Source organism: Passer domesticus, chromosome 1, assembly GCF_036417665.1.
Source record: "Passer domesticus isolate bPasDom1 chromosome 1, bPasDom1.hap1, whole genome shotgun sequence".
NCBI classification, from domain to species: Eukaryota; Metazoa; Chordata; class Aves; order Passeriformes; family Passeridae; genus Passer; species Passer domesticus.
The window spans coordinates 65506817-65528664 of NC_087474.1; the positions used below are offsets into that span (position 1 = coordinate 65506817).

General features: G+C 37.0%; 1 protein-coding gene across 21 annotated transcripts in view; it reads left to right on the forward strand.

The window, feature by feature from the left end:
* Positions 1 to 21848, forward strand: part of TNS3 (tensin 3) — a 206930-nt gene that overhangs the window by 76484 nt on the left and 108598 nt on the right. For 15 of the 21 annotated variants that reach the window (XM_064421580.1, XM_064421582.1, XM_064421583.1 and 12 more), the window contains 5 exons: positions 10894 to 10946; positions 11698 to 11869; positions 15945 to 15995; positions 17234 to 17356; positions 18875 to 18939. In XM_064421580.1, coding sequence (XP_064277650.1) covers positions 11720 to 11869; positions 15945 to 15995; positions 17234 to 17356; positions 18875 to 18939 — 389 coding nt within the window. In that variant the 5' untranslated portion in view covers positions 10894 to 10946; positions 11698 to 11719. Of the gene's footprint in view, positions 1 to 5852; positions 5869 to 6261; positions 6323 to 8962; positions 9124 to 10893; positions 10947 to 11697; positions 11870 to 15944; positions 16090 to 17233; positions 17357 to 18874; positions 18940 to 21848 lie in introns of those variants that run through there. The other 6 variants (XM_064421562.1, XM_064421567.1, XM_064421569.1 and 3 more) reach the window with 5 other exon arrangements.

Here is a 21848-nt window from a genome sequence, read left to right on the forward strand (position 1 = left end):
ATGTGAAGAGACTACCTATGCAGACAGGAGATGTTCCAAGAGGTTTCATTTGTATTAGCAGTATTAGCAGTATAGTTCATTTCCTTTGTCTGACAATAAATGTTTTGCTACAACCAAGGGTATCTGTGTTGGATCCTTGCTGTTATCTACTCTGTTTCAGTAAAATTAGAATTATTTCTAATTGCTAGAATATATTTGATATTGAGACCAGCTAAAATGTCTAGTGACATGATTGTTCCACCTTTCAATTCACTGTTCTCCTCCTTAACTGGACAAATAGACTAAAATTAAAAAATCAAAAAAACCTTGGTTATTTGCATATGAATAATTGGTTTTGACAGCTGCTTATCGTGAAGCAAAATAGTGAGATCACTCTCTGATCTAGTTGCTAGTTGGAAGTTTTTAGTGTCTTTGCATTACATCTGAATACTTCAGAGGGTTTCCTCTTTCTATTGGTTGTTACGCAAGCCAAGATCATACATTTCTTGGCTTTTTTTTTCTTTACATGTAATACTTTGTGCACAGCCATTTTGAATGCAGCTTTAATAGCAAGCAATGTTTTTTCAGCTGTGCTTTTTGTCTTATTGTGTTTTGCATTGATTATTATTTGACCATTAGTGAGCTTCCTGAAATTGTCAGTACTTAATTTCTGTGGACCAGTATATTCCAGGATTGGCATGCAGAAGAAAGGTGCAATCTGAAACACAGATGTCTATTTGGTAAAGAGAGGAGATGTAAAGCTACAAGACTGGGCAATTCACAGAATGCTGTCCCCAGACAGTGGGGCTGGATGCAGCCATGAGATGAGGCTTAGATGAGGCTTTTTCAATTCTCGTTCTGTGACTGCAGCGCACATCCCATCTGTGTGGTGCTAATGGGAGGTGCATCTTTCTCTTTTCTTCTTTCTGACTTTGTGCCATGCTTGTTTTCCTTTTTTTATTAACTAAACTGTAATAAACTGCTTTAACTGTTTATTGTCTCTGGTATTGCTTCTTCTTTCTCTCTTTCCTTTGAATATTATTTCATGGCATCTGCTCCAGGAAAGAAAAACTCTCTTGTTTTTTTCTGGCAATATGTCTGCTATTGGAATATTTCTGGAGTCAGTCCTTGCTGCTTTATAGGAAAGCTGTGAGAACATCAGCCAAGACAGTTTTGCCTCAGTTGTGACACTACCTAGAATTCAAAATTTTGTTAGCTTTTTTCTAGCATTCAGGGTGGCTGTGAGGCATGGATAGCACATTGTTACTTGGGAAATCAAAAGTGCATTTTCTTACATTTAAAGGCCTTCCTCATAGACTGTTATTTTATTCTTAATATTAACATATTTAAAACAAATAAATCGAACTTCTTGTTTCAGTTAAAGGTTAGCAGAAGTGATTCTGTCATATTCTATTCAAGAATTGTGTGCACATAATCTTCTGCTAGTTAACAGGTGCTTTAAATTTGTGGTGAAAGTTTTTCTTCAGTTTTGATCACTTTCATCTTAACTAGGTCTGAGAGTAACTCTGTAGATCCACTCTGAAGTCTTTCCCTCTGCTGTCACCTCTTTTTTTTTTCCTACTCTGCACATAACTATCTCTTTAGAGGAAATAAAGCACATACATACAACAACTTTGTGTTAGGTGCTACTTGGTCATGCCATCCAGAGCCTCACAATGTGGTAGGTGTGAATTAATGCAGAAACCTTTACAGTCTGCTGTGTCTGTCTTTTATGCTTAATTACATTGCCTGTGAATAGTACTCATTCAGGAAGCTGTTTCAAAGCTCCAGCATAATTATGAAACTGTTACAACTAGAGCTGGAGCACATACATTATTTTAGTCAGTTGAGGCAAGCTCCTTTCCTAATACATAAATTACTAATACTTACATATGGTATACTAATTTCCCTCATAGATTTGTAGAGGAACACAGTCATTTGAGTGTTGACACGACTCTGATTCACCCAGGCAGGTGTGCAAAAGACAATAGTAATGATTAGGGCTAGGAGCTAACCTCACAAAGCTTTGTGTGAACTCCTATTCTTGAGATATTGTAGAACTAAGGCTTCAATAAATATGATTTTCTAAACGTGAGCATGTATACCTGTAAAATTTTACACTAGGACACAATTATACGTCATTCTCACATGAGTAATGTCTTTCATGCATTCAGTATCTTCTTCTAAAGAGTTCTTAGTGGCAGAAATATGCTATGCCTTCTCTCTTTTATGAAAAGAGACCAAACCATGGATAGACAGCTCAACTGTACAAGGAACTTTCAGGCCATGAGCAGGGCTGTTTTCTTGAATCTAAGTAAGTTGGAAGATAATGTTTCTGCCCTGGATAGTTCCTTCTTGCCCTGACAGATTGGTAAGCAGGACTCTATATCCAAGGCCCCAGCACACTTTTTAAAAATTGAGGTGGACTACAAAGCTCTACAATGAATTTTTTTGGGGACCCTAGCAGTTTTGGCTGAAATGTTGTAGGAAAGAATCATGGGATTAGCTTTGCCAGCTACTAAGAGAGAGAAAGAAAGCAAGCTGGGATTTATGAGTTCTGTAGACACTGCCATTTGCAGGGGTCGCATCTGTCTGGATTCCTGCTGTTACACTATACAGGGAAACAGATCAGGATTTTTATGGATCACGGTATACAAAACAAAACTAAATTTGCTCTCAAACAAATAGCTGATTGCAGTAGAAATAAATCTCTTCTATGGAGTCAACTAAAACAATATTTTAAATTAATATTTAATATTTACTACAGGAATTGATACACAATAGCATAGAGATATTTTTATTTACAAAGCATGAATATTTTCTGCACTTGGAATCATTCTAAAGCCAGAAGCCAAAAGATGATGCAAATTCTGGTTCTCATTCAAAACATTCAAACATGTTTCACTGTGTTAGTAGGAATTATTATGGTGAGCAGTGTAGTTCATTGTCCTGTCTTTTTCTGCAGTATGCTGAAGTGTATAGAACTATTGCACTGTGCCATAGAATAGGTTGGAGATTTTCTTCTGATTCCTGTCCATGGCTTGAGGAATGAAAATGCATCACAGATCTTGTTCAAATGCATTCAGATATCTTGCTGATTAGTCTCTCTCTTCGTATTTTTACTTATGCTGTCTGAATGGTGAACAATCACCCCGATAAAAAGTTTCATAAAGTGATTAAAATATGTGTAAAACCAATGTAATTTTATGCAGATTAGCAAAAAAAATCTCTGTTGCTTATAGCACCATTAAAAATAGGCACAAATAAAACACTTATATCTGGAGTAGATACATGTCATTCTTTCAAAATGTCCTGATACCTTTAAGTCGCAGATTTGTCATTGATTGATATTTCAGATAATTGTAGTTTCTACTCATTGATCCTTATGCCTGTTAATGCTTTCATTCAAGAGGGAGCCCAGGAGAGAAGCAGATCGCTATGTGAATGCATGCCAGATCTTGTAGGCATGAGTTTGCAGTAGTGCACTTCCTCAAAGGAACATCTGTAGGGTTGATGTACAGCTGACTCAGCTGTTTAGAATGACCCAGTCCTTGAAACCAGATTTTTTTACATTCTAGTGAGATAATTTTTAAGCAGATACTACTACTATATCATTCTACTAATACTATTGTATTGTACTTCAGTGCCAGCAACTGGGTCTTAGGAAAGGCAACTGCTTGATTTTTCATTTGGCTTCCTTAGCCTGTCTTTGATTCTAGTCTCAAAAGGGGCAAGTCATAATCCCACGTAGGATTCTAAGCCCATGTGTGGCCCACATGTCTAGTTTTACTTTGCTATTGGAAACTAGTAGGTAACATATAAGGTTTTTTATTTACTTATTTTTCCAGTCCTCTGTAGTAACTCAGTGTACTGCAAAAATGCCAATGAATTTGTCTGGGGCAAAACTGAACTCCCTTCTGTGTTGGGATTTTTCACAAACAGGACGGGACTGCTGGGGTACGTTCCTTGAGCTTTATTGCAGCATCAGCCTTATTACATGGTTAAAACAATAGGAACATGGCAACAGCTCACATACTGTCAGCAGCAGCCAAAGATTTCTCTGTTAGAGAGCATTTAAAAAACTTTCTAGCCCATAGCTTATTGCTAAAGCTTACAGACAATTGTTCTAGCCAATCACTAAAAGCACATGTACACCTGCTTCACATGATGCTTGTTTATATGCTTTCTATTAACAATACTCAATACACCATTATTAAGCTTAAAAACTATTATCTTGGTATGCATATTTTCCTGCAGTCTTAAAGTCTATCTTAGCCAAGCCTAAACATCAAGTTAGTGTTTCATGTCCTTGCTTGCTATACCATTGTAATTTTTTCTACTTTCAGACTTTGCAACTGCAGCTAGCTCTTAAGTTTTCTGTTCTGTTTCTGTGGCCTGCTTTTACAGCTTTCTGGAAATCTTACCTTTGCTATTTCCCACATTTCCCTCTCTCGGTACAACTACAAAGAAACTTTCTTAACTTTGTAGTTTATTGACTACCTTGTATTACATAGCCCTATTATAATACATATTTCTTTTTGCTTGTTTGAGGAACTTCTCTTGCTTAAGTGTTGCTATTTTACACTACAGCAATATTAATGCTGTAAAATTCTGGTCTGTTTTCAAAGAATATAAGTAAAATCTAGTAGTAGTTACTATTTATTGTTCTAATAAGTCTTGTTCGTTCTAAGCTCTTAAAGCACTCATTTATGTCTATACTTGCATCTACTATCTTTATAAGATCTTGAGAACTTTCTATGATTCTATTTCATACATCTTTCTCTTGTACGATAAAAACTTCTTTGATAGTTTTGTCTATCATTTGTTGCACACACTGAAGTATATAAGGTACTACTACTAGTATCACCACTAAAACTACTAACACATAAACCTATTTTACAAAGTTTCTTTAAGGTGCAAAGCTCTATCTTTCGATCAAATCGTCTATGATCTATTGTCTTTGATTCGAGCTGTTAGATCTTTCAGCCTTTATATGCTTTTGTGAATGGATTCAAAATAGTCAGACAGATTCATGTAACACAATCCTTCAAATTCCTCACAACCATGTCTATATGCCAGTAACAGAAAATCAGTTGCTGCTCTATTTTGAAGGGTAATATGTTTAACACTGCTGACGTCTGTTAGCATTTCACTAATTGCAAAAGCGGCATTGGTTTGTTTACTCATCCAGCATCTAACTTGATCTAACTGTTTCAACGCCATGGCAGAAGTAAGTTGAGATAGAAGCAAACTTGCTGAAACTTTTTGCAGCTTTCTAGGGCCTAAAATCACTGTTCCAATTTTCTTCATATTGATGGGTGAATCTTTTTCCTTTACGTTTTTTCTTAATGACTGTTTTAGTACTAGGTGCTAGCACAGTAAGTTGTCTAATGCTGCATGGACTACCTTCAAGGCGTGATGGAATGCTTTGCTAAGTCCTATCTCCACAAATGAACTAATATCCTTTTGGTAATTGTCTTGGATATTGTTCAACCCTGGAAAGTCCACCCCAACTATCTGAGTAATTACACCAAAAACTTGAGTTTCTGTAAGCAGGGTAATTGGGAGTGACATTGTATTTCAGAGGATCATTGTCTCGACAATTGCTATCTAAAACTGTAAGTCAGAAATCGATTGTTAAGGAACTAAGAATCTCCAATTCCTGGGGTTCAGATGGTGCTTTAGGAAGTTCTTTAGTCTGAATGTCCTAATTAACTACAGGATTGCTCCCATCAGCAACTTCACCTGGCTGCTATTGTTTTTTGGTCAAGGGATCGTAATACATAGGTATCGGCTAATCTTTTACTAGCATACTGACTAGACAGGTTGAAAAAGGCTTTTCCGGGTTTGAATTGAAGAGGCATATGGTGTCTGAGCCTGCTGCCTTGGGTAAGATCATTCAAACATTTGTTTTTGGTTGTTCTACAGGCAAATCTGCACTGCAAGAAGCAAGTAAAGTTAGCCAGCACCAGTGTAGCACTCGATTTTGCTCTATACCTTTAAGAGCTATTTTTTGGCAAAACATTTTCCCATATATTTCAGCTCACAAAGTCTGCTTTTGTTCCTTCTTAAAGTTGCCTGAAGACTAAACCACTGTGTTAAAAAGTGTTCTTTCTGTTTCTAAGGCCTGGTTTTACAGCTTTCTAGAAATTTTCTTACCTTTACTATTTCCCGCACCTTCATCCTTTGTCCTTTTCATAATCTTTCTGGTGTCAGAAGCTCTATTACAGAGGACTTTAGCCTATGAACTGTGCAAGACTAATGAGGTATGCAAGCGTACTGGTTGTAACCCAAGTTTCCTTATTCTGTTCTTGGAAAAGTTGAAAATGATCGTCTAGCTGAGGTAATGACTTTTCTTACAAATACTTTTTTTTTTTTAGGCATTATTTTTTACTTGATTGTCTCAATTTCTTTGAGAGACAGCCTTTCAGCATAGGACAGGGAATGCAGATCTAGCAGAAAGGTTATTTCTTATTCCTTCTGTTTCTGGAGTTGTTGAAAAGTTGTCTCAATGCCATCTCTGTGCCACATGCTGTGAGATAGCCTATACGTGACCTTTGTCATGTTTTTGCTCTGAAGCTGTGAAGTGGCTCAAAGTAAGATTATGAAAGTATGAGATATTTGCTGTGTGGGACAAGCACAAGGTTGCTATTTGAGGCAAGCCAGGAAATCCATGAAGAAATTCACCCTCTTTGGTGTCAGAAGAACGTGAATAAACAGGGCTGATCTCAAAAGTCAGCTTTGCTCCATCTGTGCTTTAGTTTAATTGGACTGTTTGGCTTACTTTTTTCACTTGCATTGGCAGCAGGCTGTACTGGGAAACATATGTCTAGTGACTGTTGTGAGCTGGTGAAAATGATTCAGAATTAAATATGGGACTGTTTCTTAGCTTCTGTATCATGTCTAGGCTGTAGGTGACTCTGGGATGGTGTCATGGTTTGACAATGGCCCAGTGCCAGGCACCCATGAGAGTTACTTGCTCACCCTCCCTTGCCACAGGTGGGCAGAGGAGAAGGAAAAAAAGGTTGATGAAGGCTTCACAAGTTTAAATAAGGACTGGGAGAAAACACTTCAAGGGCAATACAGGCTCAACTTAAGTTTGCAAAGTGAAATTTATTACTAACAGAATCAGAGGAAGATAATGAGAAGTAAAATAAGCCCTTAAAACACCGTTTCCCCCCAGCCCCTCCCTCCTTCCCACTGACAGTGCAGGGAGGCAGGGCATGGAGATTTTGGTCAGTTCATAACTGAGATTTTCTCCCTCTGCTCTGGGAGAGTTCTTCCCCTGTGAGACTGTGGGCTCCCTCCCATGGGAGACAGTTTTCGCGAACTTCTCCAGTGTGGGTCCATTCTCATGAGCAGCAGCCTTCTGCACTTTCTGCAATGTGAGTCCCTCCAACGAGCAGACTGTCCTTTCCACAGGGTGCAGTCCCCCAAGGACAGGCTGCTCTAGCCTGGAAGCAGGGACCCTCTCTCTCCACTGGGTGTTCCACTGGATCACAGCCTCCTCCAGGCATCCACATGCCTGGAGGACAGGCACATACTCTGATGTGGACGCCTCCCCCATGGACTATGGGTGGATCTCTGCATCCCCCATGGACTGCAGGGGCACAGCCTGTTTCACCATGGTCTTCACCATGGTCTGTAGAGGAATCTTGGCTGCAGCGCCAAGATTCTCCCTCTTTCTCCATTGACCTTGGTGTTGCCATGTTTTTTTCCTTCACATGTTCTCACTTTCTCCTCTTCTCTGACTAGGAGCAAAACCTGTGACTTTTCCAGCAGCCTCTCACAGGAGCCATCTTTGTGGCTCCCCTCCTAGCAAAAACCAGGCTGTGCAAAACCAATACAGGTGGTTTTGTCTGAGGACTTAATTTTTGAGAAAGTTGGCATCACAAGCTCTGTGATGAGTCCAGTACTAGATGCCGGAGCCAATGGTGGTAAAAGAAGGAATACAGAGTGTGTCAAAGGGGAGAGTTGTATGGCTTGAGTTTTTACTGGAAAAGGGCAATAACACAGTACCTTGGATGCAATGAATTTCTTTATAAATTCACATCTGTGACTGGAGAGAAAACGTTTGTTGAGAAGCTATTGCCTCTACCTGCTGGCTTTCATACAAATGCAGGTAAATTTGACCAAATGGCTCCTTGCACTTGCTTATGTAGAGATACCTTCTATGTGTTATTGTTTGGAATTTCAAAATTGCTTAAAACTGAATAAATAGGTGAATAGAAAGTGTTTACTTTATTGAAAACTGTCTTACATGACTGGTTATACTGTCAGATGTACAGGTTATGGCAGCATTGCCCGGCATTTTAAGGGAAGTAGGGGACAAGAATCATGGGGAGAAATTAACAGAAGAATAGTCTCAGGGTGGTCTGTCCTACTCATAACATATCAAGCACCGGTTTCACTGAATCTATTGTAGTTGCAACTCTAAATTTTTAGCCAGGCGTGATTAAAACACTCCATATGGATGGAACCATTGTTTTTCATTGCCCTGCATCTTCTCTACTGCTGTTATTTGTCAGGAAATGAAAATCATACCTAGTTTTGTGAGATTTTTAGTGTAATAGTCCATTCTGGGGTATGCCAGATGGCATTTGCTGTCTTGGAAGGTTAGTAAAAATTTTTTGCCATTATCCCTCCAGTGTATAGCAAGCAGAAAAAAGTGTTTGTTTGTTTTCACTTGGATGGAGATTATTTGCCTTTAAGGATGGTCTGCCCTGTGCTGCTGAATCCTTTCCTTTGGGGAAACTTGTATTCTGATGGTTTGGTGACACAGCATGCATACAGTATATATTTCACTAATGGGTTTTTTTTTTGCTAGTGGTTTGCATTATGTTATTGCTCATATGCTTATACACTAGGATGCATGCTACTAGGATTTATTCTAGTTTATCTGGCACAACAGTGTGAAATAGAGAATGATTTTATCACTAACTTACTTACCAGAGGAATCTGTTTTAACTGTCTGATTATTCAGGATACATGACTGTGGGATTCACATTCTCTGAACCTGAGAGAAGCAGAGAAGAGAATGATCAAAACAATTCTTATCTCATTTGCTGCTCCTGTGTTTATGCACAAGTGGAATGCATTATGGAAGATTGTTTACCTGAAGGGATTTGGTAATTGGATTCTGGTGTGAGTGTTTTATTTTCTTGACCAATCCCTGCAAGCTGTGTCCGGACGGTCAGTCAGGGGACAGTCATGAGATTTTCTTGAGTTCTTGTTCAGCTTCAGCTTAGATGCAGTGTAATATAGTGTAATATAGTATAGAATAATATAGTATAATAAAGTAATTAATTAGCCTTCTGATATCATGGAGTCCTGCTCATCATTCTTCCCTTCATCGAGGGCTTGCCTGCTTTTACAATACATGTCAGTTTAGTCATCAAATTTTTAGTAAATCGAAGAAGTACTTCTTAAGCAATGGATACTTTTGCCACCAACAGAAACCAAGGAAGTGTAGAGTCCTGATTCATATTGATTTCTGTTTACAAAACCAAAACAAAATACGCCAAAAGCTGTGTCTTGAATTTCAGTTACAGTTATTCACTTTTTTTGGCACCCAAAGCCTTTAAAATTTCAAGGAGGGATTGGGTAAAAAGAACATGAAGTTTCCTCCTCTTCTGTTGTCTAAGTAAAGACAGAAACTAGTGAAACTGGAATCAAACGCTTACATGAGATGAACCTTATGCCATCAATTGTGGTTTAAAATTTGCCAGAACAGTTTACTTTGAGAAATTCTGAAAGAAAATTTGCCACTTTCATGCTTATATGTGTCCTAGCTGTTCCCAGATTTTGATACACAGCATCAATTTATGGAAAGTTTTAAGGTGTCTTCCATTCAAACACAGTTTATTTGGTTTGGGAATACTTGTGTGTAGTCAAAATAGATAGGGTTTATCATTCTTTCAGCTCTAACTTAATAAATAAGCTTTTATGTGCATGTGTCTGTATATTAAGCATGAATTCAGGGCAGGGAGAGGAGAGAGTACTCTTTCTCTTATTGATTTACTGATGCATGATACTAAATTGAACTTCTGATTTTCTGTATCAAAATGTATCCATATCTAAGTGCTAAATAAACAAAAATCCAAACCACATGAATTAAATATATATATACACAAGCTAAATATATATATAGAAATAGCTAAATGTAAATTGAATAATATTATTTATTTTTATTTAATGTTTGTATAGTAGTAGCTGTCTTTTTGTAGTTTTTTTCTTTTTAAACCTGTCCTGGGAGGAAGGGATACTGCCCCCTCCAGATGTCACTTTCTCTCTGTTATATACAGAGCTTGGGTGACAATCACATTGCAGCTTAAATCTAAGACAGATACAAATTCTACTACTATGAGGTGAGACAAATTCTACTACTATGGTTCATGTGGGAGTATATTTTTACACTTTTTTCATTCATAGTTACTATTACTGAACAAATGGAACTTCAAAAGTAAACTACTACACATTCTCAGAAATAAATTCTCAGTAGTCTGATACAGGAGTATACATATTTCAATATTTAAATTCTCAGGAGTCTGATACAGAAGTATATATTTCAGTATTGTCATAAGAAAATCAGTGGAGAGGAACTTCTTTTGCAGGTTTATACAAAAAATCAAGTTACATTTTCTCAAAGCCCGCTATGTTTTCTCTAATTTTAATGCCAAGAGTACTAAAAATGTCACAAAAGACTTTTCTGGCAGTAGTGAGTTGGAAGAGATAGTAGAAAGTTAGACAAAACTTGAGCATAATCAGTGTTTGCATTCAAAACATAGGGCATCTTCTTGTATTCTCTTGTTGCTATAGTCCTTCAAATCATAAATGAGGAAAAAAGGTAGAAACATTGACATCAGTGACAGCAAGTTAAGGTTCTGGATTGATTTTCTGCTTTCTTTGTTCCAGAATTCCAGCAGTGTTTTGAAGAACTCACCTTTCAGTTGTGACAAAGTATCACGGCAAGTATTTCTTTCAAATTTATGTAGCAGCATCATGTGGTGTGGAGGTGGGCTTAGTCTTTGTTATTTGTGGTTGTGATATCTGGGAGTTCAGTCTTCTGCAAGATATGATATGCTGTGCAAGTTCCATTTTTACAATGCCTTTGTGAGAAAACTAGACATATTTACTGAGCTGATCTTCTGATATTTTATTAAGAAGGACAAAGTTGTGGAAAAGACATCACATGGAAAAGAAAGAAGTATTTGTAGACTAACCGTGAAATTATTTTAATTACATTCCTGTCTGTTGTACTTTGGGGACTGGTTTTAGATTCAATTCAGTTTTACGCAGAGCAGGCTTCAAGATCTGCAGTATTTTACAGATCTCTGGTCAAGCTTTCAATTTGTAAAGCATTTGCAGAATTCTACAAAGAGATGTGTACGGACAGAAGTACCTATACATTTCTATTTGACTCACAAATTTGTTGTGCTGGTATTTATCAAATTGCTTGTATTCATTTTTCACATTATTGGTTGCAGAGATTTTTCACTACAGTTTTGATGTGAAGAATACAGGTGAAGAACTCTATTTTTGTTCTGAACCGAATACTTTGAGCTCTGTAGGCATTTAATGAGTTGTAATTGTAATAAGGTTATTGGAAACATCTGATGCTTGGCTGTAGGAGTCTTAAGTTGCAATTTCTTCTCATTAATATGCCATGTTTCTTCTTGGCTGCATTGCTCTAAACTGCCACATCTAATTTCTTCCCAGAAGTGCAGACTTTGATCACATTATGGAGGAAGGCTCTGAACTTGACCTCACTTACATCACAGAGCGGATTATTGCTGTATCCTTCCCTGCTGGCTCTTCTGAGGAAACTTACCTCCACAATCTACAAGAAGTAACGCAAATGCTCAAATCCAAACATGGTGATAATTACTTGGTATGTGTAAGATCAGCCATTTGTGACACATATTACTTTGTCATGCAGGAAGACTACTTTATGTCCACATAAACCTTTATAAACTAAAACTCACTCTTTGGGCCATCTTTACAGGCTTGTAAGCAAGTTCAAGATTTTCAGTAGTGTTTTAAGCGGCTAGATATTGAAAACACTTTTTGTGCTGGGCTCTGTGGTGGTGTGGTGATAACACGTAGTGAAATGCTGAAGATTAATTGCGCTGACCATTTTCACTGTCCAAAGCATGCTCTTAAAAGATACACACCCTGCAATGAGGAGTGTGTTCTTCGTTTGTAGCAGTCAGCTACATCTGGTTTCTCAGGTGGGTATGTGATGGTCTCTCACTGTCATGTTTTCACTTGTGAAGGCAACATTTAAAAGTAGGGTTGCTGTTAATGTGTTCTGTCCAACTCTTCCTCATTAACTTCTTTTAGGTGCATTTTTCATGACATTTAATTTTCTATAGGAAATCAAACAAATATATAGTGAGCTCCATGTGCAGATTTTTTTTAAATGTTGCTATTTAAATTTAAATGCTATTTGCATTTAAAAAACTATTAATCTTCTGTGCTATTTACTGGCTACTGCCATGGCATGTATTGTCTCAGCTTGTTCTGTGAGGGTGAATTTGAAACAAGGCCAATATTTTATTTACTTTTTTTCTTGTACTGTCTTTTATGTATTGTGTGTTAACTGTTAGAATTAAATCCATGACTTCAGGAACATGAACTTTATTCCCAGTAGAAATTAGTTACTGGAGAGATTCCATCAATGATTTAAACACGTTACCTTCTTCTCACAAACTGAGAAGGTTATAGGTGCGTTTTAAACTAGACTGAACTTGTGATGTGGAGTGATGTCCTCAGCATGCTGCCTTGCTGTCCTTGGCTTCCCTTCCATCAGGCACTGGTAGATTATAATAAGATTATAATAGTAACAGTTTGAAGGTGACCTGTGTGTAAAGTTTTTTTAGGTTGAAGTTCACATGTTCTCTGCCCATTTCCATGCAATAGCAGTGTAAGCTTGTAGTCTCTCCACTACACTTAATTTCACTTAATACTTGATTGTACTACAAAAATCTGATATATGGTAAATCTGGTTTAGTGTCTCAGAAGGATTGTAGTCTCTGCCTCTGAGAGGGATTGTAGTAAGTTTCTCTTGCAAAGTTGAGATTTTTTTGATTTTTTTTGTTTTAGTTCTGTTCTAATTATTAATTTATTTTCTAATGGGTACTTTGGTAATCAGCTGTCTTGATAAAAAGAAAGCTTGATGCCATCTACTCTAAATATGTTTCTGCAAATTTGCAAAATAACCTGACAAAACACAGCCAAGTTGTAGATTCAGAGAGCTTGTTTTTAAACTACCTTTTGTTTCTCATGTTTTGAATACCTCTTCAGCCTGCTCAAGAGGCACATGTGAATCAGCAAAGAAAAAAAGTCCAAAACCTCCACAAAATGGTATGCAAGTCAGCAGTCTTGCTGAAGTTGGTGGGAACAATTCTACTCTTCTATTGGGTCAGGGTCTCAGAGAACAGAACATATAGTACAGCATTTGTCTTTTTTTCCTAGTTGTTTTCCTTTCACTACAGTGAAAGGAGTGAGCATATTGTGTCCTGTTTGAATCTGTTATGAAGAGTATGAAAAAAAACCCTAAGTATCTAATTTCTTTAACAGTAGAGGATTATACTTCGACAGTCTGAGACAAGAGTCCCTTAGGGAGAGATGCAAGTCTGTCGATAGCTTACAGTGAATTTTTCTCTGCTTTGATGTCCTAAAAAACCATATTCCCTGTAGGCTTTGGTTCCCAGAAGAAACATGACTTTTCCAACAGATAAAAATTAGAAACCAAAGTTAATGCTCCTCTTTCTTGTACCAAAATATAAGTAAGTGGACCTAGGATATGCCAAAGAGGGACCAAAAGGGTTGCAGTTAATCTTCCACTGTGTCATGGTTTAATCCCAACCAGTAATTTAGCCCCACACAGCTGGTCCCTTGCTTTCTCACCAAGAATGGGGGAAAGAATCAGTAGGGTAAAAGTGAGAAAGTACATAGGTTGAGCTTAACAGGTTAAACAAAAGCTTTGCACACAAGCAAAGCAAAACAAGGAATTATTAATTGCTTTTGATGGGCAGGCAGATGTTCAACCATCCTCATGATAGCCAGGCTTCATAAGCCAAAATGATGACTTGGGAAACCAAACACCACCACTATGAATGTCACCACTCCCTCCTTCCTTAGGCTTATATGCTGAGCATGTTATATGGTATAGAAAATCCCTTTGGTCTGTTGAGGTCACCTGTCTTCGCTGTGTCCTTTCCCAGCTTCTTATGCATCCTCAGCCCACTTATGGTGGGGTGGTATGAAGTCTCTTGAAAAGAAAAAAAATTATGGAAAAAGAAAAGTGCTTGACACTGTGTAAGCACTGCTCAACAATAATGAAAACATCTCTGTTTTATCAATACCATTTTCAACAAAAATCTGAAACACAGCCCCATATGAGCTATGAAGAAAATTAACCCCACCCCAGTGAAAAACAACACACAATGGCATCTATTTATACCATATACTTCTCTTCAAAGGCTTCTGTGATGTCTTACTTTGTTGTATGCAAAATGTTTGTTCCTGTACTTTCTTGTTTCTGTTCTGTGCTGTTGGGATTCCTGGAGTATCTCAGTGTGATCACTGTAGCTTGACGGGGACTTGGGCACAACAGCATCTTTGAGTTTGGTGTCTGACCCAGCAGTTACAAGTACCCATCATGAACAGGATGAACAGGACTGTATCCTGACACAGGAATTCTTAATTGTTCTTAAATATAAATACAATAAGAAAGATGAATAAAAAAGTTGTTGTCAAATACCCCTTCTTTTCCTGTGGAAAATTTTAGGTAATTGATTTCTCAATATAGCTTTAGCACTGATTTTAAGAATTCGGTATTGAGACCTACACCTCTCTGTTACTTTCTTTTCCAGTTATGAAAGCTAGTAGTAAATTACAAAAAAATTTGTGCCATTTACAGAAGACAATGTTCATTTGATTCCTGTTTTACTATTGGTATTTCAGGAAGGATAAATACAGTGATGTAGTTGCTTTAACCTGTTCAGTTTTTGGCTTCTTTGCTTAGACAGCTGATAAGAGTGCTGATTAATGTAAAAGGGTAATACTTTAGAAGAGTCTTACACTTTAGAAAAGGGTTCTTAAATTGTTCTCGGGTAGTATTAAACTGTATAATGGACTTGCCTTATAAATATAAGGCTGTTTCTCATGTTTATTCCATTCTCTCAGTGTAATGAATGAGACTTCCAATGGTTATGTCATCTGTACATAACTCAGCATGTAAAATAACCACGCTTTGAAGGAGAATCTGCCTCATTAGCATTGTTTCAGTTCTTGAGTAATGGTATTTCAGCTTTTTGTTATTGATTGATACTAATTTAAGGCACTTTCTAATGAAAGAGTCAATTATTCTTGTATACACTGCTTTCTTTTGTTTATTTTGCTGTCTACCTTTCATTTATTCCTCATTAAATACTAAGTGGAGGGTAACTTGCTATTTAGTGGGTTAACAGAAGAGTTGGAAGATCTCATAGTCTAACTTATAATTAAATAGGTATATCCTATCATCCCTGCAAATTTTTGACAGATCAATACATTCTTGTCAGGCATGCAAATTCAAATACTTAACAGTGCAACACCCTCCCAGACTTCTCATTGTTAATTCTTATGGTCTGCATTATATTTCATGGTAGCCAGGTTTCTTAGTATACCCCTGACTCAAAGCCATGTCAAATAAATAAGATCTAGCAGAATTTTAATTGTCCTTTTCCAAAATGTGCATTTAAGTTTAGCTTTAGTTTTAATGTAAAATAACTGAATATCTAAAATATGTTTGCTGGTGCTATCTAATGTCAAATGTTAATTTAGTTTAGTAGAACAGCAGGCAAACCTGAAGCCATATCACTGTAGTTTCAGGCAATATTTATGTTTCAAATACATATATTTACTACATAAATTATAGAATCTTGATGGTTAATATTTTTTTCTTTCTTTCTGAACAGGTATTAAACCTCTCTGAAAAGAGGTATGACCTTGCCAAGCTTAACCCAAAGGTATCGACTGTCTTCCATAACATAGCTTTCTAGAGTTAAATACAACTTAAATGGCCTGATAATCCCTGAAGCTATGCTGGTGTTGATAGACAGAGTAAGAGAAGAAGTTTTGGAAGATAAACACCCTAAACACCCCACATGCATCCCTTTTCATTTTTTCTCAAGTTCTGTTTTGTGTCTGTTAGATCTGTGTTTTACACTGCTATTCTTTTTATTTTCTTAGACTTCACACACATAAGCCTGTTGTGATTTCTGAAAAACTTCTATTGGGTGATACAGGTTTCACTTCAAGTATACTTTTTTGTGCAGTCAAGGATACTGGGGTTGTATACTGTGATGCACAGTCAGCTGAAGTTAGTGAACTTGATTCAGATAAGGACTTCCTGTTTGTACTGTCTTTGAGTAGTTGCTTCTCTGCACAATAGAGACATAAAGAATTTCAGAATGATTGATGTCTGACTCTTGTTCCTTCTCACCAATTGATGTGTTTGTTTGTTGTAAGAAATGGTGTGCAGGTACACTTCATCATCTGTTATAAGGCCAGACAGAGTGGCACAGATGTGTATTTACAGCAGTAGATTTACAGAGATAAGCTACCTGAGGAAAGTATTAAAACCCCTCTTAAGTTTAACTTTTTGCATGCTTTATTGATCATAAAGGATGGTTTTTTTTACTATTAGGCATATGTTGAATGCATTATAAGTATGTATTGCATATGTTTTGTTAATAAATATGCATATAATGAAAATAGGCTTAGTAAACTCTATTATGTAGTGAATAGAAAATCTGAGCAAAATTTTTACATGCTGTAATCATGCTGCACATGAAGGAGATAAAAATAAAATGAAAGCCATAAAAAAAATCATTATTTGCTCTAATTCTAATTGAATTTACTGGTATAAGATACCAGAAATTCTAAATGAAAAATCATGTAAAAAATCAAGACCTTCAGAAATGTTGTCACTTCTAAGTGGTTGGTGAGATTTGAATGGGGCGAGGAGGAAGAGGAGGAAGTTTTTTGTTTATTTGTTTTTGTAAAAGTACTAGTATCTTAAAAATCCACAAATTCCCTCTTCCCCTTTAGAGACCTGTAAGCATCATGACAATTGAATTGCATGATTATCTGAGATGGGAAAAGTTGTGGAGACTTTCAACCATAACGTTTATTTGAATCCAGATTTTAGTATGCGATATTAGGGTCAAGGTGTCTCTTGTAAATGTTACTTGTTTAATTGCAGATTATGGATGTGGGGTGGCCTGATCTTCATGCTCCACTTCTTAATAAGGTGTGCACCATCTGCAAGGCTATGGAGTCCTGGCTGGGCAATGATCCTCAACACGTGGTGGTGATCCATTGCAGGGTAAGTGCTGTGGATGAGTTTGTAATTCATTTTCAAAAACCTTGTCCTTTTCTCTCCTTGTTTAAAAAAATAAAAAGTTAGATCTGTTTTCAATGTTGGCAACAGTGTGCCAGATGTTTTGTTGATGTAAATAAGCTTAAATCCATTGACCTTCCATGCTTGTTAAAGATTTCTTTTTTATTACTTATGTCCTAGCCCTTGCTGCAGATATAGCATGAACTGGTGTTACTTCATCCTTCAAAGATCACTGTTACTTCTGTAAATATATTTAGAAGCTTGAGGTTTTTTCCAGCTGATGGAAAATTCTCTGTGTTCTGTGACACTCATTAATTTTATTGCTGGAAAAAAAGATAGGCACTGTATCACACATCATCTCTTTGTACTGTATATGGTTATAGGAAATGAGGTCATTAAGGACCTTCTGGATACTTTGGAAAGATTTTAATTGACAGCATCATTGCAGTGCCTTAGAGCAAAGCTACCAGTGTGCTGTGTTGCTTCCTCCTGCTTGCTCACAATAAACGGAAATAAAGAAAAACCTTAGTTAAATTTGGATAAAATGAATTCAAAGCTGGGTTGGTAGCTGCGCTTATGATACTTGATACAAACCTATCTCTGTATCACTGGCAGATGTTACTCTAAACAAAATGATGGTGATAATGGGATGGAAACTTCAAATCAGGTTGTGTAGTCTCCAGTCCCAAATTTCTTCCAGGCAGAATGTCATTGTATGAAACACTGAAATCTTACTAAATGCAGGAGTGCAGCCAGGAAAACGGCCCATACGTGGGACAAAAGGAAACAAAGTATTTCTGGGTATACAGTCATATACAAATTGATAATGCATGTTTTTTATTAATGCCTTTTGCTAATGTAGGTTTCCAGCCACAGAGATAGGTACAGCCACCTACTATCAGCTGAGAGAATGAAAATATTTTGAAATCTGTGAGCATTACTTCATGTTAAATTTTACTGCATTTGTAATATAAATTATTTAAAAGTACTTTAGAACATTTTTTAAATTATCCATGGAAAATAAGTTACTATAAATCTCAGGTGTTGGGGAGGTAAAAATGTGAAAACATGACAGAAAGGCCTATTCTTTCTAAAATAGGTATTTTATTGAAATATATTAAAATATTTTATATTTCATCCTGGGAATTGCAGCATTGTCTAGACCTGTTGTAAATGATCTCTGGAAAAAATAATACAAAATTAAAGTAGTTCATACATTTTTTTTTCTTTTTTCCCAGTTGATTCCTCTTAATCATTAGTAAGATTTGACAGGCATGCACATAGAAATCATACTTAGTGGTTTTTTATGTCATTTTTCAGCCAGCTTACATTGACAGATAAACTTCAACCCATTATTTCCACCTTTCCATCAACCCAGGGGGCATGAGCAAAAGGGCTCTGAATCTCTTGCCTTGGAATTGTATTTAATATGGGTCTTAGATATAATAATGCCCAATAATGTAATACATGATATAAGCTGTGATTCCCTTTTTCCTAATACAGGGAGGAAAAGGAAGGATAGGTGTAGTCATATCATCATATATGCACTTTACCAATGTTTCTGCAAGGTAAGTGTGAATAATGCATGTTGTGTGGTTTTTTACAGTAAACATTGGGAAAAAATGCCTTTTAGTTGATTACTGTCTGTCAGCTTACCGTTTGTCAGGTTTTCTTCTCAAAGAGTTTTGGAGCATGTCTTTCTTAACAGTCTGTTTTCGTGATAGTTTTCTTGTAATCCTGCTTTCAGTAGGAGACTGGATTAGGTGACAGCCGGAGGTCCCTTTGAAACTGAGATTTTATTGTTTTGTAGAATACTTTTCTGAAGGATGCTTTCAGATGAATGATAGAATGTGCAAGAAACCATTTTTATGTCATGGTACTATCTTTATCTGTAAATCTCTCTGTTTGCCACATCCATCAAGTGGCCTCTTGAATTGGTGAGAAATCATTCCTTAAGTACTTGAGAAAAACTGTTATTAAAATCTGGAAAGAGTGTTTGAATAGGGCATTCCTGGACATTGATCCAATTGCAGTAAGAAGTGTAAGAAATAATCTAGACTTCAGTTTGCAATCAGTTCAAACAGTAGATGTCTGATTACTTAGTTTTAATTGTTTCTTTTGAAGTGCTCAAATTATGAAATGACAATTGACAATTTATATTAAAAAAAAGATACAATTTGATAAATGGTCTCAAAAAGGATGAAATGCATTTTGGAGATTTTTGTTTGGATTCTAATCATGTTGTTTTCTCTTGGGGTTTTTTAGTTTATACACATACATAAATGTATGTATATACATTTTACACACATACATAAATGTGTTGAAATAAAAATACACTCTAAATGTCATGGTTAAATCAAATTTGGTCCCGAATTCACACCAGCATGTCAGTAATAGATTTGATCCACTACTGTCTTTGATGGAGTCTTGAATCACTAGAGGTTGATGGCAAATTACTCATGGATGTCAGGCAAACTAGAATCCTGGAAAATAATCTGTGTTCGTTGAGGTAAACCAACTTCATAAGTAATTATGGACCAAGAAACTAAGTGCATTGTGTACACCAATATGTGCTGAAAAAATTACTTGCTTCAGTGATTGTCACAGTTTCATGTTTTGTTGAGAAGTATTGTGAATGACAAAAACTGTCAAGTGAGGGTAGTACAGTTGTTGTTGTGTGATTTCAGTGTTGCAGTATTATGTCATCCTTAAAGGTGTTACCTGGCTATAAATATGTTTTTATAACACCATTACAGTCACATTCAGATGGTGTTTTGTTAAGCCCAGCAATGAAAGGTACCGCCTTTTACCCCAAACAAATTCAGGATTCCTCCAGTGAAGTTGCAGGAGAGGAGTGAGCTTGGAAGCCCTCTTTAACTTTCTGGATATCTGGCAGCTGCTATCCAAAGCTTAACTTTTCTGGGTAAGGATGAGGTTGGGGGTTTCCTAGCTAGGATTTGTATATCCCTAGCATTATCTAGACTCTTGAAAATGGTACACAGCAACTTTGCAGAAGCAGAAATTACTGCAGGTACTGCTGTTAAGTGCCTTCTACTGTGTTTGAATTGGTACTTAGAAGACCTTGAAGATGTTGGCACTAAAGAAAGTTCATACTTGTCAGCATGCATAGGTGTCCTGATTCTGGCCAGGACAGGGTAAATTTTTCAGTATGCTTGAGGGAGTGTGGTCAGTACCCAGAGGTTATTGTAGACCACTTCATGTCATTGCCAGGCGTGGGGGGAAGGGGATCCTTCAAGGGAGAAGGGGTCCCTTTGGGTTGAGAAAGTGTGGCAGGTGGAGCCATCCAGCATTGTCTGTTGTTGGGGGTTTCCACAGTGGGCAGTAATGTTTCCTTTCTTCTACCCTCTGTCATTAGTGGTGTTGTTGTTACTATTCATTTTCTTATCTCATTCCTGTAAACAGTAAATTGTTCTTATTCAAAGATCAAAACCTGTGATCTTTGCCATTGTCCTCCAATTCTCCTCTCCATCCCACTGCAAGGAAGGAGAGAGGAGGGAGGGAACAAGTAGCAGTATGGTTTGGAGAGCATCAGTAGGAGCACTAAATTAGGGAATTCTGTTCCTGAACCAGAACAACATGCCAAAAAAATCCAGGCTTTATGAAATCCTGTGAATTTATGCTTAGCACCTCTGCTGTAAAGACAGGGTAAGGATTAGGGTTGAGGTTGTTCAGTCTGAAAGAAGAGTAGACTCCAAGGAGACTCTCTGGTGGTCCTCCGTACCTAAAGTAGGCCTACAAGATGGGTGGAGTGGGACTTTTTCGAAGGAAGGCAGTGATAGGACAAGGAGGGGATGGCTATAGACTGAAGGAGGGTAGATTTAGATTAGATATTAAATATAAATAATAAATTCTCTACTGTTAGAGACTGGAACTGGTTGTCTAGAGAAGTTATGGATGCCACATTTCTGGAAGTGGTCAAGGCCAGGTTGGATGGGGCATTGAGTAACCTGGTTTGGTGAAAGGTGTCCTGCGTGTGGCAAGAGAGTTGGAACAAGATGATCTTTAAGGTTGTTTCCAAGCTAAACCATTCTATGAAAAATCCTTATTGATGCAACCTCCCTTTAGTTATATGTTGTAATATCAAATTTTCTCATTTAGGAAGGAATAATGTGACATCAAATTTAATGAGGTCAAACTGAGATCTTGGCAATTGTTGGTAAATTCTATTTTAGCAAGCAAAGTTCTAGCAGTTTTTGGCCAGTTGGGAACAGGCTGCCTAAATTTTGGATGGCAATGTGGGTGAAGATGAATGAATATATATGATGGATTGGGTGAGAAAGAGGTTTTGGGTCAAGAATATTTTAAGTACACACTATGTAATTTTTAACACCCATGAAGAAAAGGCTTGACTTCATAGCCTGATCCAGCACCCTGTCAGGACAATTGGCATCTTCTGATTAATTTTTGGAAAAGGCATAAATTTAATTTTTATCCTGATATGCAAATGTGTACTTTG